We start from the raw sequence: 15,778 nt of genomic DNA on the forward strand, positions 1-15,778 counted from the left end.
GCGGGATTCCCTTACATGCCAGACGTGCCAACACTTCCATACATACCCCAGAATCAACTAGTGCAACATAAATCATTGACACATTTCAGATAATATTTTAAAACAACATACTTAAATACCTTTGTTTACCACAAGTTAACAGGTTAGGCTCTGTTATTGATGCCACACAAATGAGGTAGCAAGTTAAGGTCTACAATTCTAGTTTGCCAGTAAACATGTGTCGTGACAAGGAAAGAAAGAATCCAGCTAATTAATTGAAAGTCACTACTTGGATTCATTATTTGACGATGCGCTTAAAATCAACAGACAAAGGTGGGAGTCAAGTTTATACTCGTTAGCAGCACATGCAGAACATGGGCATAAGGTGAACATTAAATAAACTGCTCCTTGTTCAGTCATTTACACACCGACGAAACAAATAATCTTTGCCGAATTACTGCAGACGTCGGAATTCCCAGTTGCTTGCAAATGACGCAAATAATGGTCAAAATGTCTTACTTTAAGTCTGATGACATCCGTGGGATAGGAGTTTCAATGGACAACCAGGCCTCATACCCTTGGATCCACCTGTGACCAAGACGGTAACATTGGACCGACATGAGTCACACCAACCGTCAACAAAACAGCTTGGCCTCCTGTACACTCCCAGACATCCACAATCAGAGTTCCTCCTCCCGACCGACGCTCTCCCACAAACACGGCAGGCAGCCAGCCACAGTGTCCTCTGGCTAGGGTACGACAACAGCAGAGCACGAAGTGGGAATTTCAAAAGAAACGTGCTACAGACAAGGAGGAAATGCAGAGAACCAACTGTGACATTTTGTCACAGTTCAGTTGATAAAAAACAAGTGTGGGCAAGACATAAGCGAAGTTATTAAGAGTGCGTCCAGATGGCCATGTCGTCTCTCAGCCTTTTCATGTGAACTGCAAAGATAAAATGCCACACCAAGAAACTAGTCATTCTTGACAGTTGTGCACAGTTGATACTGTTCAGAGGTAAAGTCCCCATAAAGTTTGTCTGTGCACATTATTGTATGAAAGTAGTATCAGATACTTGAATCGGCTTTCCCTGCTGATGAATGGATGAAACATTTATTTTTATGTCACTTGAATGTCAAACACTTGAGATTGCAACATAAATCAGGTCGGGAATGAAAAATTGTTCTCACAGGAATATTCCCACTTTGTCCATTGTTTGGCCATGGGAGTTGTTGATGGGCTTAGCAGAAGCAACCTTATCAAGAAATTGTCGATGCCTAAGTGTGAAAGGTAATTGGGGTGTGTCAAGTCGATTCTCAGAAGTAAAATAATTTCCCCTGTATGGGACCCGAAAAGAATTTATGCCTCAGTCATGTTATCTTCCATACTTCTGAGTGTACCTTTCCAAAATGGCATTTTTGTGTTATGATTTCTTAGTAACATGACTATAATTCCAAATTACAGGCATAGTTGATGCTGTTCTAGGCCAGCGGGATTGATGATATTTAAACGATGTGTGTCGCTTTGGATCCGAGGAAATTCTCTCTGGATTTCAGCGGCTATCTGATTTGGTGAAGGCTGCCGGTCTTGCTTACCAGATGAAGGCAGAGCTCACCATCTGCAGCATCGTTGATAGAACCGACTGCGGACCTTTGGTGCAGAGCCGGGTGGAGGGTCTGAATCAGAGGCTCAGATGGTTTTGCGACCGTGTTGGCTGCAGATTCCTTGACTTGTGCCATAGGGTGGTGGGGTTTTGGGTTCCGCTGAATAGGTCAGGAGTTCACTACACTCAGCTGGCGGCTACACAGGTAGCGGAGGCTGTGTGGCGTGGACTGGGCAGTTTTTTAGGTTAGAAGGCCTCGGGAAAGTATGGGGTGGGCTGCAATGTCAAAGGGTGCATGGCAAGTACAGGACGTGCTTGGATCAAGGAACAGTCGGAATTGTAGTCATAAATTGTTGTAGTTGTGCTGGGAAAGTCCCTGAGCTTTAAGTGCTAATAGAAAGCACAGAAGCTGAAATCGTTATAGGTACAGAAAGCTGGCTAAAGCCTGAAATAAGTTCTGCAGAAATTTTTATGAAGTCTCAGACGGTGTTCAGGAAAGATAGATTAGGCAGAATTGGTGGTGGAGTGTTTGTGTCTGTCAGTAGAGGTTTATCTTGTAGTGAAGTCGAAGTAGATACTCCGTGTGAATTGGTGTGGGTGTAGGTTATACTTAACAGCTGAACTAAGTTAATAATTGGCTCCTTCTACCGACCCCCAGACTCTGATGATATAGTTGGTGAACAGTTCAGAGAAAATTTGAGTCTTGTAACAAATAAATACCCCATTCATATGGTTATAGTTGGTGGGGACTTCAACCTTCCCTCGATATGTTGGCAAAAATACTTGTTCAAAACCGGTGGTAGGCAGAAAACATGTTCCAAGATTGTCCTAAATGCTTTCTCCGAAAATTATTTCGAGCAGTTAGTCCACGAACCCACGCGAATTGTAAATGGTTGCGAAAACACACTTGACCTCTTAGCCACAAACAATCCAGAGCTAATAGAGAGCATCATGACTGATACAGGGATTAGTGATCACAAGGTTGTTGTAGCTAGGCTCAATACCGTTTCTTCCAAATCCACCAGAAACAAATGCAAAATAATTTTATTTAAAAAAGCGGATAAAGTGTCACTAGAAGCCTTCCTAAGAGACAATCTCCATTCCTTCCGAACTGACTATGCAAATGTAGACGAGATGTGGCTCAAATTCAAAGATATAGTAGCAACAGCAATTGAGAGAGTCATACTTCATAAATTGGTAAGAGATGGAACTGATCCCCCATGGTACACAAAACAGGTCCGAACGCTGTTGCAGAGGTAACGGAAAAAGCATGTGAAGTTCAGAAGAACGCGAAATTCCAAAGATTGGCTAAAATTTACAGACGCACGAAATTTGGCACGGACTTCAATTTGAGATGCCTTTAATAGGTTCCACAATGAAACACTGTCTCAAAATTTGGTAGAAAATCTGAAGAAATTCCGGTTGTAAGTAAAGTACACAAGTGGCAAGACGCAGTCAATATCTTCGCTGCACAGTGCCGATGGTACTGTTACCGACGACTGTGCCGCTAAAGCGGAGTTATTGAATGTAGTTTTCCGAAATTCCTTCACCAGGGAAGACGAATGAAATATTCCAAAATTTGAAACACGAACAGCTGCTAGCATGAGTTTCTTAGAAGTAGATACCTTAGGGGTTGCGAAGCAACTCAAATCGCTTGATACGGGCAAGTCTTCAGGTCCAGATTGTATACCGATTAGGTTCCTTTCAGATTACGCTGATACAATAGCTCCCTATTTAGCAATCATATACAACCGCTCGCTCACCGATAGATCTGTACCTACACATTGGAAAATTGCGCAGGTCGCACCAGTGTTTAAGAAGGGTAGTAGGGGTAATCCATCGAACTACAGACCCATATCATTGACGTCGGTTTGCAGTAGGGTTTTGGAGCATATACTACATTCAAACATTATGAATCACCTCGAAGGGAATGATCTACTGATACGTAATCAGCATGGCTTCAGAAAACATCGTTCTTGTGCAACGCAGCTAGCTACTAGCTCTTTATTCGCACGTAGTAATGGTCGCTATCGACAGGTGATGTCAAGTTGATTCCGTATTTCTAGATTTCCGGAAAGCCTTTGACACCGTTCCTCACAAGCGACTTCTAATCAAGCTGTGGTCCTATGGGGTATCGTCTCAATTGTGCGACTGGATTAATGATTTCCTGTCAGGAAGGTCACAGTTCGTAGCTATAGACAGCAAATCATCGAATAAAACTGAAGTGATATCAGGTGTTCCCCAGGGAAGTGTCCTGGGACCTCTGGTGTTCCTGATCTATATAAATGACCTGGGTGGCAATCTGAGCAGTTCTCTTTGGTTGTTCGCAGATGATGCTGTAATTTACCATCTAGTAAGGTCATCTGAAGACCAGTATCAGTTGCAAAGCGATTTAGAAAAGATTGCTGTATAGTGTGACAGGTGGCAGTTGACGCTAAATAACGACAAGTGTGAGGTGATTCACATGAGTTCCACAAGAAATCCTTTGGAATTCGATTACTCGATAAATAGTACAATTCTCAAGGCTGTCAATTCAACTAAGTACCTGGGTGTTAAAATTACGAACAACTTCAGTTGGAAAAACCACATAGACGATATTGTGGGGAAGGCGAGCCAAAGGTTGCGTTTCATTGGCAGGACACTTAGAAGATGCAACAAGTCCACTAAAGAGACAGCTTACACTACACTCGTTCATCCTCTGTTAGAATATTGCTGCGCAGTGTGGGATCCTTACTAGGTGGGATTGACGAAGGACATCGAAAGGGTGCAAAAAAGGGCAGCTCGTTTTATATTATCACGTAATAGGGGAGAGAGTGTGACAGATATGATACGCGAGTTGGGATGAAAGTCATTAAAGCAAAGACGTTTTTCGTTGTGGCGAGATCTATTTACGAAATTTCAGTCAGCAACTTTCTCTTCCGAATGCGAAAATATTTTGTTGAGCCCAACCTACATAGGTAGGAATGATCATCAAAATAAAATAAGAGAAATCAGAGCTCAAAAAGAAAGGTTCAGGTGTTCATTTTTCCCGCGCACTGTTCGGGAGTGGAATGGTAGAGAGATAGTATGATTGTGGTTCGATGAATCCTCTGCCAAGCACTTAAATGTGAATTGCAGAGTAATCATATAGATGTAGATGAAACATTCCAGGGAAAAGTCATTACACTTATTCTCATCTTCTGTTTCAATTTAATCAGTAGACTACTGGTTCCTCGATTCAGCATTGTCCTGGTAGCAATCTTATTACATCATAGTTGATTGTACTTGTATCCATGTTTCTAGAACACAGAATTACTTTTCTGGGCTATGAGGAAAATTCCCATGTTTTGATTTTAGAATTTTGGGTGCCAGGTTGTTGTTAGACTGTACTGTGTTTTTCAAATGATATTTGTAGATCTGCTGTTTCATTAAGAATTAGTATTTTTTTTATGCTGTTTCAGTGTCTTGATACAGAAGTTCTGTGTCATCTGCAAAAACTAAGCAGTTTATCACAATATTGGTTCTTCCAAAAACCTTTGATTTACCAATTTTATGCTGAGCTTTTAGTGTTCATCACTCTTGGATTACTTTCACTACAAAACAATAGAAAAGTAATGCAGACAGTCTTACTCTTGTCTTACTTCGGTAAATTCAAAATATTCAGATTTTTTTCCCCCCACGAGTTTTATTTTAGAACTTGTTCCATTTACTGTTTCGCTGATAGATGCACTGGTTTTGAGGTCCAGACTTTCAGAATTTGAGAGAGTCTTATGGTCCAGTGAGTGATAAGTGTTTATTAAAATTTACAAAAGTACAAACCTGTTCCTTATGATGACTTTTTTTATTTTCAAATTAAAACAGTATTCGTCACAACAGAACATTTATTCAAAAGGGGAACTGGTTTCAGTCAAACAGCAATCATCTTCAGACCATATGCACCTTGATGGCAGTTGTGGTGGTGAACAGAGCATCATGGATGCACGAATGGCAACTACTCAACTGAACAGCTGACATTCATGCATCCACAATTCCTGATCACATCACCACCATCTGCCAATTATAGTGCATATGGCCTGAAGATGATTGCTGTTTGACTGAACCCAGTTTCCATTTTTAATAAATGTTCTGTTGTGATCAATACTGTTTCAATTTTAATTTTAGAATTAAAAAGAATTGTAATTAGTAAGTAGTTTTCTCAGTTGAGCAGCTGTCATTTGTGCATCCATGATATCTGCTGCGTTCACCACCACCACCTGCCATCATGGTGCATATGGTCTGAAGATGGTCACTATCTGTCCATAACCAGTTGCCATTTTGAATAGATGCTCTATTGCAATCAAGGTTGTTAGCATTTTAATTTTAAAATGTTCACTGACATCACTGTATTATTCGCCACCAAAATGCTTGGAGAAATTACAATTTTTTGGATATTTGGGAATTAAACTTTGGGAATAAAAATTAGCTTTGTGCAGGGAATATTTGGTATGAAGGGTGCTTGATATTCACTAGTTTTGCATTCAAGTTGTACTCTGTGCTGGAGATATTTAATACACATATTGTAGTTTCCATAGTGATGGAAAACAGAATGGATGTTAGCTGATAAGACTTCGTGTCTTTTTATTTTCCGAATCAGCAAAGCACAGCCAGGGGCAGCAGCAAGGGGGGAGGGGGCTATGGGGGCTATAGCCCCCCCCCCCTCCATGGAGTATCATATGGATAAAATGACTTCAGAAATCAGTGAATATATTATTTCAACAGATTCAGTCATTATTTTTATAATTATGTAGCAATATAGGTTGCAATGTATTCCAAACAAACCTCAACAAAAGCAGCAAATAGCTTACTACCTAAACCAATAAATATCATTTAACTTAAAATAGGTGTCTTATTATTTATTAATACACATTTTTTACCCTGAACTTAAAAACAGTTAGCAAAAACTACTTTAAGCAGCACCAAATTTTACCAGTTTGTTGGTAGAGGGACCCAACTTCAGCTCAGATATGTTTTACCAACGTGGTGGATCTCTTGCTACGTAAGTACACCTCTGATTCAGTTTTGATTAACAGAATCGCCCCTGTGTCCAGCAAGCTTATTCCAGGATTGATTGTAAGATAGTTGAGATGTTTTGAAAGTTTTTTTGTTGATACATTTCATAATGTAATTTCAGCTTAAATGTGGTGCCAGGTAGGTACTAAACACAACAACACAAGAAACTAAAGACAACCACTGTAAATTATGTTTGCAGGGACCTGATGAGAAACAATGGCAAACTGCGAGTGCTTCTGATGCGCAAATGCAAACTCGAGGACCTTGCAACTGGCCTTCTGGGAAGTTTATCAAATCTGGAATGGCTGGACCTGTCACACAACAGGATCTCTAAGTTTCCTTTGGAGTTCATTCAGAACTGCACAAAGCTGTCCTACTTAGGACTCGCCTACAATAAGTTTAGGGTCTTCAGCTCAGATATGTTTTACCAACGTGGTGGATCTCTTGCTACGTAAGTACACCTCTGATTTAGTTTTGATTAACAGTTTTGAAAAGGATACACTGCAAAGATATCAGACAGACACAATGAAAAGACTGTTACACACTTAGCTTCTGGCCACACCCTTCTTCAGAAAAGAAAGGAAAGCACACAGATTCACACAAGCAGACATATTTCCCGCACACAAGACCATTAACTCCATCCACTCTGGCCAGACTGCAATTGTTGCATTGAATGAAATCATAAGTGAGGTGAGGAAGGGGGATAGATGGCAGAGTACAGGTGGGTGGAGGGAAGAGTGCTGTCTGGCAGAGCAAGCAGACTTTAGATAAGGCTGTCAGGGGCAGCTTCAGGAGGCTGCAGGGAGGGAAAGGGGGGGGGGGGGGGGAGCATGGAAGGAGAGGAGCAGAGAGATGACAAGGCTGGTAGGTCTGTTGCCAGAGAGTGAGCACAGTGAGGGTGTGAATTTAGAGGAGGTGATAGGACACAGCAGGCAGAAACTGTCAGGTAGATGGTGTGGGAACAGTAGGTTATCATAGGTTGAGACTAGGATAATTTTGGGAGCAGAGAATGTCTGTAAGGGTAACTCCCATCTGTACAGTTCAGAAAAGCTGGTGATGGAAGGGAGGATCCAGATGGCCCTGGAAATTGAGGGCATTATGTTCAGCTGCATGTTATGCCACAGAGTGGTCTACTCTGATCTTGGCCACAGTTTGGCGATGGCCATTCATCCTGATGGATAGCAGGTTAGTAGTCATACAAATATAAAAATCTGAGCCGTGCAATGATTGGAGCAGAGCTGATGTATGACATAGCTACTTTCACAGGTGGTCTGGCCTCTGGTGTGGTAGGATAAACCTGTGACAGGACTGGAATAGGAAGTGCTGTGGGGTTGATTGGGCAAGTCTCACAGCTGTGTCTTCTACAGGGATATGAGCCCTGAGGCAATTGGCTTGGGTTGGGAGTGGCATAGGGATGGATTAGAATGTTGTGGAGGTTGGGTGGGTGATGGAACACCACTATAGGAGGGGTGGGAAGGATCTTGGGTTGGATGTCCCTCATTCCAGAGCAAGGTTACAGATAATCAGAGTCTTGACAATGGATATGGTTTAGTTGTTCCAGTTGAGGGCAGTATTGGGTGATGAAGGGGATGCTCCTTTGTAGCTGGTTCTGCGGGGTGGTGGAAGGATTGGGATGTGTGGGGAAATGGCACGGGAAATCAGTTTGTGAACTAGGTCTGGGGGATACTGCCTGTCTGTGAAGGTCTTGGTGAGACCTTCAGTATATTGGGAAAGGGAGTTTTTGTCACTGATTGTTAGAAATCCTTGTTTGATACTGTATATTCCTAATGAATGGAAATCTGAAAATGAGAACAGCTTTGAAATTTAATTTCACTATTGTTGGAATTTAATTTCAGTACACAAGTAATACTTATCTGTTCAAAAGCACACACAACCAATGTATATACCTGACTGTCCATTAGTTGCAGGCATGGATCCATTGGTGGAGGGGGGAGGGTGGTGTTCTAACAGTTTTCAGATGGCACAAGACAGTGTGGTACTCGGGTCAAGGCTCACGTCTCTCACAGTTGACTCACATATTGTATGCAGCCGATCTTCTTCTCGGGTCAGATGGCTGCGTTGATCTTCACAAACTCTTCTTCTCTGAAGGCATTAGCTGGTTAAGGGAATATCGAAATAGACTTCTTTTCTACTCTTGAAATGGTTCTGTTTTCTCACGATACTGTTGTTCAACTATGTTGTATTTTCATCTCCACAATAAAACAACTTCACAAGTTTCACACAAGCGTTCATCTCTCGCGACTCAACCCTGTCTTGGACCATTAGATACTAACAGATACAATTACATTATGTTTGGTTTAATAACCCCTGTAAAACCAGTTCTTGCTTCTCGCAAGTCCAACACCAGAAAAACTAATGTAATGTCGTTTGTTCAATACATAATTCATTTGTTCACAACAATACAGTCCACCATCATTGAATAGAGCATACTTACTCTCTCACCCTCGTACTTAAAATATCGGATGTTCGAGACGGTGGAAAGCCGAGTGTCTCGAAATTCTTGAGGCACTACAGTGTCATGGGGTTATGAGCCCGCCTTTCCACATGCAAACAGCATTTGGCTAGAAGAGCTTATATTTTTGCGTACATCAATTTCCAACTGTCACAAATAACATGAAAAAGGTGACGCAAAAATCATGAGTAAGTTCTCCTGTCTAACTTGTGGAACTGACACTCCTGCAAGAAACGATAAATGCAGATAAATGGCTTAGTCCCACGCAGTGTAAGGGATTATGTATGCTGGTGAAAGGCAATGTTCCAGAACACAGATTGAATCTGCCAGTTAGTTTAGAAACAGTGCTCTCTGTGCTGCAGGGCAAAAGATTGATTCTAGGAAAAGAAGTACACTTGGTAGGTAATTTCCAAAGCACTCAAATGTCTGTAAGGGAACATAAAAAAAACACTAAATTCATTACTTGCTTCCATCAACATAATAAATTTTGTTAAAGTAAACAGATAAGAATGCGTATTTATTATGTTGGTTAATTTGAAATTAAAAATATTTGAAATACACTATACATTCCTACCTAATAGTCAGTATGTCCACTTTTGGCATGAATAACAGCACGGACACATTGTGGCATGGAGGCAATGAGGTCTTGGTGGGTAACTTGAGGGAGTTGGCACCACATGTACACACACAAGTCACCTAATTCCCATAAATTCTGGGGAGGAGGCAATGAGCTCTGACACCAAATTCAGTGACATCCCACATGTGTTCGATCAGGTTCAGATCAGGCAAGTTGGGGGGCCAGCACATCGACTGGAACTCACCACTGTGTTTCTTGAACTGCTCCATCACACTCATGGCTTTGTGACATGGTGCATTATCTTGTTGAAAAATGCCACTGCCATTGGGAAACATGATCGTCGTGAAGAGGTGTACATGGTCTGCAACTGGAGTACGATTCTCCTTGGCCATCATGGTGCCTCGCACAATCTCTATTGGCCCAATTGATGCCCATGTGAATGTTCCCCGGAGCACAATGGAACCACTGCGAGCTTGTCTCCATCCCACAGAACAGGTGTCAGGGGGCTGTTCCCTGGAAGAAGATGGTTTGCCACCCCCCATTGGCATGATGAAGTAAGTATTGTGATCCGTCAGATCATGAAACACTTTGCCACTGTGCGAACATTCAGTGATGATGGTCATGTTCCCGTTTCAGTTTCAGTTGCCAATATCATTAACAGTGGATAATGCATGGGTTTTAAGCTGCAAGGTCCATCGTTACGAGTGTTCAGTGCACTGTGTGCTCAGACAACCTCGCACTCCACCCAGAGCTAAAGTTTGATGTTAGTTTCACCAAAGTTTGCCACTTGTCCTGTTTACCAGCCTGCCCAGCCTATCGTGTATGACATCTGTGATGAAGGGTGGCCGCCCAACAACAAGACATCTGGACATGGTTTCATCTTGGTTTTGCCACATGTTGAAGACACTCACCATAGCATTCCTTCAACACTTCACAAGTTGTGCAGTTTCGAAAATGCTCATGCCGAGCCTCAAGACCATCACAATCTGCCCTCGGTCTAACTCAGATATATTGTGTACCTTCCTTGTTCTGCACACAGACAGCAAGCTCACTGATACTACATGCACTATGCATGTGTCTGACTAGCAATAATTCCTCATCAGGTAATCTTCTATCACCTGGATGGGTTTATATCAAGAGTAGATCAGTGGTCATAATGTTCTGGCTGATCAGTGTACATCACTGATGTATGTCTGTAATATAAGGAACTTTCAATGTAATAACTGCATAAATAAAAAATCATTTCCTTTGATGATGATTACTGTCTTCTAACAATCTGTATAGCCAATTGTATCAAATAGCCTGTATAACAGGTCATATGTATATTTAATATTACATTAATTGGTGTTTTGCATATGTTACTACAGACTATATGAAATGTGTCAACTGTAAATGGAAAACCTACCTCTAGTTGCTATAAATAAATGTAAATTCTAGCATTTCTTCAGATTATGTCAGTCATCAGTAATTAGTTTTGTGCTTTGAAGCTTTCTCCCTTTAGCTGCAGTGAGAAGTGAGCAAAGTGCATCAGTTTTCATATGTCCAAAGTTTTTGGAATAATGCTTCTTTCGTGAAGATATTAAATGGAATGATCACATAGGCTCAGTCTTGGGAAAAGCTGGTGGTATATTTTGGTTTATTGATAGAATACTGGGGAAGTACAATCAGTCTACAAAGGAGATTACTCACAAGTCACTCATATGGCTGGTTCTAGAATATTGCTCAAGTATGTGGGACTCATACCAAATAGGACTAGCAAGGGATATTCAATGTATACAGAGAAGGGCTGCATGAATGGTCATAGGTTTGTTCGACCCCTGGGAGAGTGTTGTGGTGATGCTGAAGAAAGTGAACTGGCAGAGTCTTCAAGATAGACATAAACTATCCCAAGAAAGTGTACTTACAAAGTGAAGAATTGGCTTTAAATGATGACTCTACAAATATACCACAACCCCCTACACATTGCTCACATAGGGATCATAAGGAGGATGAGATTAGAATGATTAGAGCATGCACAGAGGCATTCCGACAGTCATTGTTCCTGCGCTCCATATGCGAGTGGAATGGGAAAAGACTCTAATAACTGTTACATTACCCTCTGCCATGTACTTCACAGTGGTCTGCAGAGTGTAGAAACAGGTGTAGATGGAGGTGTAGAAGGCTGGGACTGCAATTCAGGGCTAAGTGTGCTGCCTCATGGTGTTTCATGCTTGTTGAATAATTCAGACACCTACATGATAGCAGTAAAGATTAAAGAACATGGTTGTATACAGCTGAAGTTGGATGAGAGTTTACAGTATATGGGATATGTATTACAGACAAAAGAACTGATACTATACTTGCCACTCCTGTCTGGTGGCACACGGCTAATCAGGAAATTAATTCTCTTTAATATAATTGTGACAAAAGGTAATCTCTGAATTAATGGATGAGGCAACAGGTTTGTTATTTTGTCTTCTTTAATATGAGCATTGCTTCCTCACTTCATGTAACTGTTGTTCCAGATAAGGTCTAATGCACTTTATAATTAGCCTAAAGTCTCATTAAAGACTATCACTTCTTTAAATTGACATATTTGTGAACTGGGAGGAATTAAATAATATGGTACACTATATTATATTTTAATATGCAGTTATTTGAACTACTGCAATACATACAGATACCTTTAAATTAAGATGACTGAACTGTCAGAAACTGAAAACAAGTGGGCTTTTAAAATGGCAGTAATTAATTTCATATTATTCTTTAATGGTGTGTGACTCATGTCAGTATTGATTCATACGCTGCACAATTGGTTCCAAAAACAGAGGTAACATGAATTTTCTAATACTTCATAAGATATATGTTATATAGCCTCTAACAGCGGAAGATTTTCCTTATCCAATAAACAAGCCTGATGTCATTCTGATGCAATCCTTGGTTTTTTGAAGGGTTATTATTTTGCCCAAGTTCAGGGTTTATATTTGTATTTTTTTTAAAAGAACTTTAATTATTTTCCTTTGTTGTGACATGAGGGCATTATACTAATTTTTCTTTCGGGTGAATATTTTGTTTTTTGATTACACTGAGTTTGACAATTTGCATCTTTTTGCTACTCCTTTTACAGAAAATTCCTTTTCTTATATGTTAATTTTTATCATTCTTTGCTTTTTCCTTCGCCAGTGTATTTTATGTTATAAGGTCAGATTTCTTGTTTGTCCTGGATAAATTTTAACTTCGCTTCACCATTAGGCTTATTATCGATAGAAAACCAGGCAGAAGCATGAATAAGGCCTTCACATTCTGTTATGATTGCATTTGTTATATTGAATATTTTCTCTAACCTTGAAAACAAAAAAACAATTATCATTTTATAATTACAAAAAATTCATGGTTTTGGATAAAAGTTTTTTGCTCTCATAGTATACTTTGTAATGAACATATTCACATAGATCAAATTAAAAGTTTTTAAATTCATATACGAGGGCGGTTCAGAAAGTAACCTCTGATTGGACACAGTGCGGGTTGTGGGGGGAGTAGCGACGCCATCTGTGCGTTCACGCACTCAACAGGTCAGTCGGCATCAAGCCGTGGTCGAGTGAACGTCGTACCTGCGCTAGTTTAGTTTTTGTGGCAGTTTGAAATGTGTGCTGCAATAGAAAACCCCGCCAAATGTGAAGTGCGTGCTGTCATAAGGTTTTTTACAGCCAAAGGATATTCTGCAGCAGCTATTCATCATGAGCTTTGTGCCGTGTACGGACCAAGAGTTACGAGTGAAGGAGTTGTCCGTGAATGGGTATGTTTATTTAAAAGTGGACGAGAAAACGTTCATGATGAAGAGAGGAGTGGTAGACCATCATTGGTGACTGACGAACTCATTCAGACAGTTGATGCAAAAGTTCGTGAAAATCGACGTTTCTCAATGTCGGAGTTGTCTACTGGTTTTCCACAGATTTCTAAGACTCTCTTGTATGAGATAGTGACAGCAAGATTGGGTTACCGTAAGTTCTGTGCACGATGGGTGCCCAAAATTCTTACCGACCACCACAAAAGTCAAAGAATGGCCTCTGCATTAGACTTTCTGTCACGTTATGAGGACGAAGGAGAACCATTGTTAAACAGAATCGTGACCGGTGACGAAACCTGGATTAAGTACGTGAACCCTGAGACAAAAGAACAATCAAAGATGTGGGCACATTCAAATTCACCTACCAAACCAAGAAGAGCCTCGCAAGATTTTTCTGCCAGAAAACTGATGGCAACGGTGTCTTGGGATGCCAAACGGGTGTTGTTGGTTGAATTCATGGAACGTGGTATGACCATTAATCAAGACGTGTACTGTGAAACAATAAAAAAGTTACGACGGGCTATACAGAACAAACGCCGTGGTATGCTGACTTCCGGTATCGTTTTTTTGCACGATAACGCCCGTCCTCACTCTGCTCGCAGTACAACGGCCCTTCTTGAGTCCTTCAAGTGGGACGTTATCAACCATCCACCTTACAGCCCAGACCTGGCGCCAAGTGATTATCACCTCCTCATGCATTTGAAGAAATGGCTCGGGTCACAGCGGTTTGATGACGACGAAGAGCTCAAAGATGCGGTCACAGGCTGGCTCCAGGCACAAGCGGGTGATTTTTATGCAGAAGGAATTTCAAAGCTTGTGGAGAGATACCATAAGTGCCTCAATCGCTATGGAGACTATGTAGAAAAATAGTGCAAACATGTAGTTGTAAGATGTATATATTAAAATATTTTTATTTAACTTGGTGTATTTTTTTAAATCAACCGGAGGTTACTTTCTGAACGGCCCTCGTATAAACACATTTGATGGGAAGTTTTTTTGATAAAGATTTTTTGTTCAAAGATTGTGTTCATATTTTCATATAATTTTATTTTTTTACTTTTGAATATCTTGGTAAACTGTCTTCATTATTTCAGTCACTTTCATGTGTGGACAGGTGGTGGGTTGTACAAACTGATTTCATCAGAATTTCAATTACAGTACAAATAACAAATGGAAATTATTCTTGTTTATTTCTTGGCTGATCGGTGTGCATCCTATTGTTCTGGTCAAGGGTATGTGGTTTGAGACATAAAGAAGGAAAACCTTCATGATGACAGCAAAGAACAAAGATTTTAGGAACACTACTCATCAGATGTGGCAGCATCACATGTAACAACTGTACATAAGTATCCGAAACAAACAAATAACTATAGCTTCCTGGGGAGAAAAACATAAGCCAGAAGTGTACTCTGTTTTTTTTTTATTTTTATTTTTTTTTTTTTTTTTTTAGAATATTGTAATTCATAGCAACTAGTAATCCTGTGGATTAAGGAAGGACAACCATAAGATAATGAATTATTTAGGGATAAAGGAGAGGACTCACTTAAAGGCAGAAGCTCTGTGTTGTTGAGAGATACACACGCAAAAGGTACAGAGCTTTGCTTTGCTAGCTTTTGGAATGTAATCCCTTTCTCAAGCTGCAGGAGGAACAAACACGCACACACACACACACACACACACACACCTGTCTCCCTACATTGTGCTTGTTTGACTGCCAGCTCTTTCCCGTCCCATGGTGAGTGTACTGGTGTGAGGTAGGGGTGCAGTATGGGTGGGGTGAGTATGAAGAGAGGTGGGAGACAGGGAGGGGGTTGGGGGGAAGCATCTAGTGGCTCGTGGGAGAGTGGGGAGCCACCTGTGGGCTAGCTAGGGCTGCAGGTAGAGGGGACACGTGGCAGACGGTTGAACACACACACACACACACACACACACACTCTATTTGGTGGGGGATGGGGGGTCAGCAAGCGACCTTAGGTTTAGGCTGGGGAGGCTAAAGGAGTGAAGGATGTCCTGTAAGGGTAGCTCCCATCTGTGCACCTCAGAAAGGTTGGTGGGGATGGTGAGGACCCAGATGGCACAGGTTGTGAGGCAGCCATTGAAATCTCACATGTTGTGCTCTGATGCATGTTGTGGCACAGGTGGTCCTCCTTGTTTTTGGCAACAGTTTGGCGGTGGCCACTCATTCTGGTTGACAGCTTGTTGGTTGTCATACCAATGTAAAATGCTGTGCAGTGGTTGCAGCATAGCTGGTATATAATGTGACTGCTTCCACAGGTGCCTCAGCCTCTGATG

At 41.1% G+C, this 15,778-nt stretch overlaps 1 protein-coding gene across 3 annotated transcripts in view; it reads left to right on the top strand.

Moving 5' to 3' along the window:
- Window positions 1-15,778, top strand: part of LOC124551103 — a 214,512-nt gene that overhangs the window by 183,253 nt on the left and 15,481 nt on the right. For all 3 annotated transcript variants that reach the window (XM_047126034.1, XM_047126036.1, XM_047126035.1), the window contains exon 7: window positions 6,810-7,061. In XM_047126034.1, coding sequence (XP_046981990.1) covers window positions 6,810-7,061 — 252 coding nt within the window. The remainder of the gene's footprint in view (window positions 1-6,809; window positions 7,062-15,778) is intronic.

The sequence above is a fragment of the Schistocerca americana genome, chromosome 9, assembly GCF_021461395.2.
Source record: "Schistocerca americana isolate TAMUIC-IGC-003095 chromosome 9, iqSchAmer2.1, whole genome shotgun sequence".
Classification (NCBI taxonomy): Eukaryota; Metazoa; Arthropoda; class Insecta; order Orthoptera; family Acrididae; genus Schistocerca; species Schistocerca americana.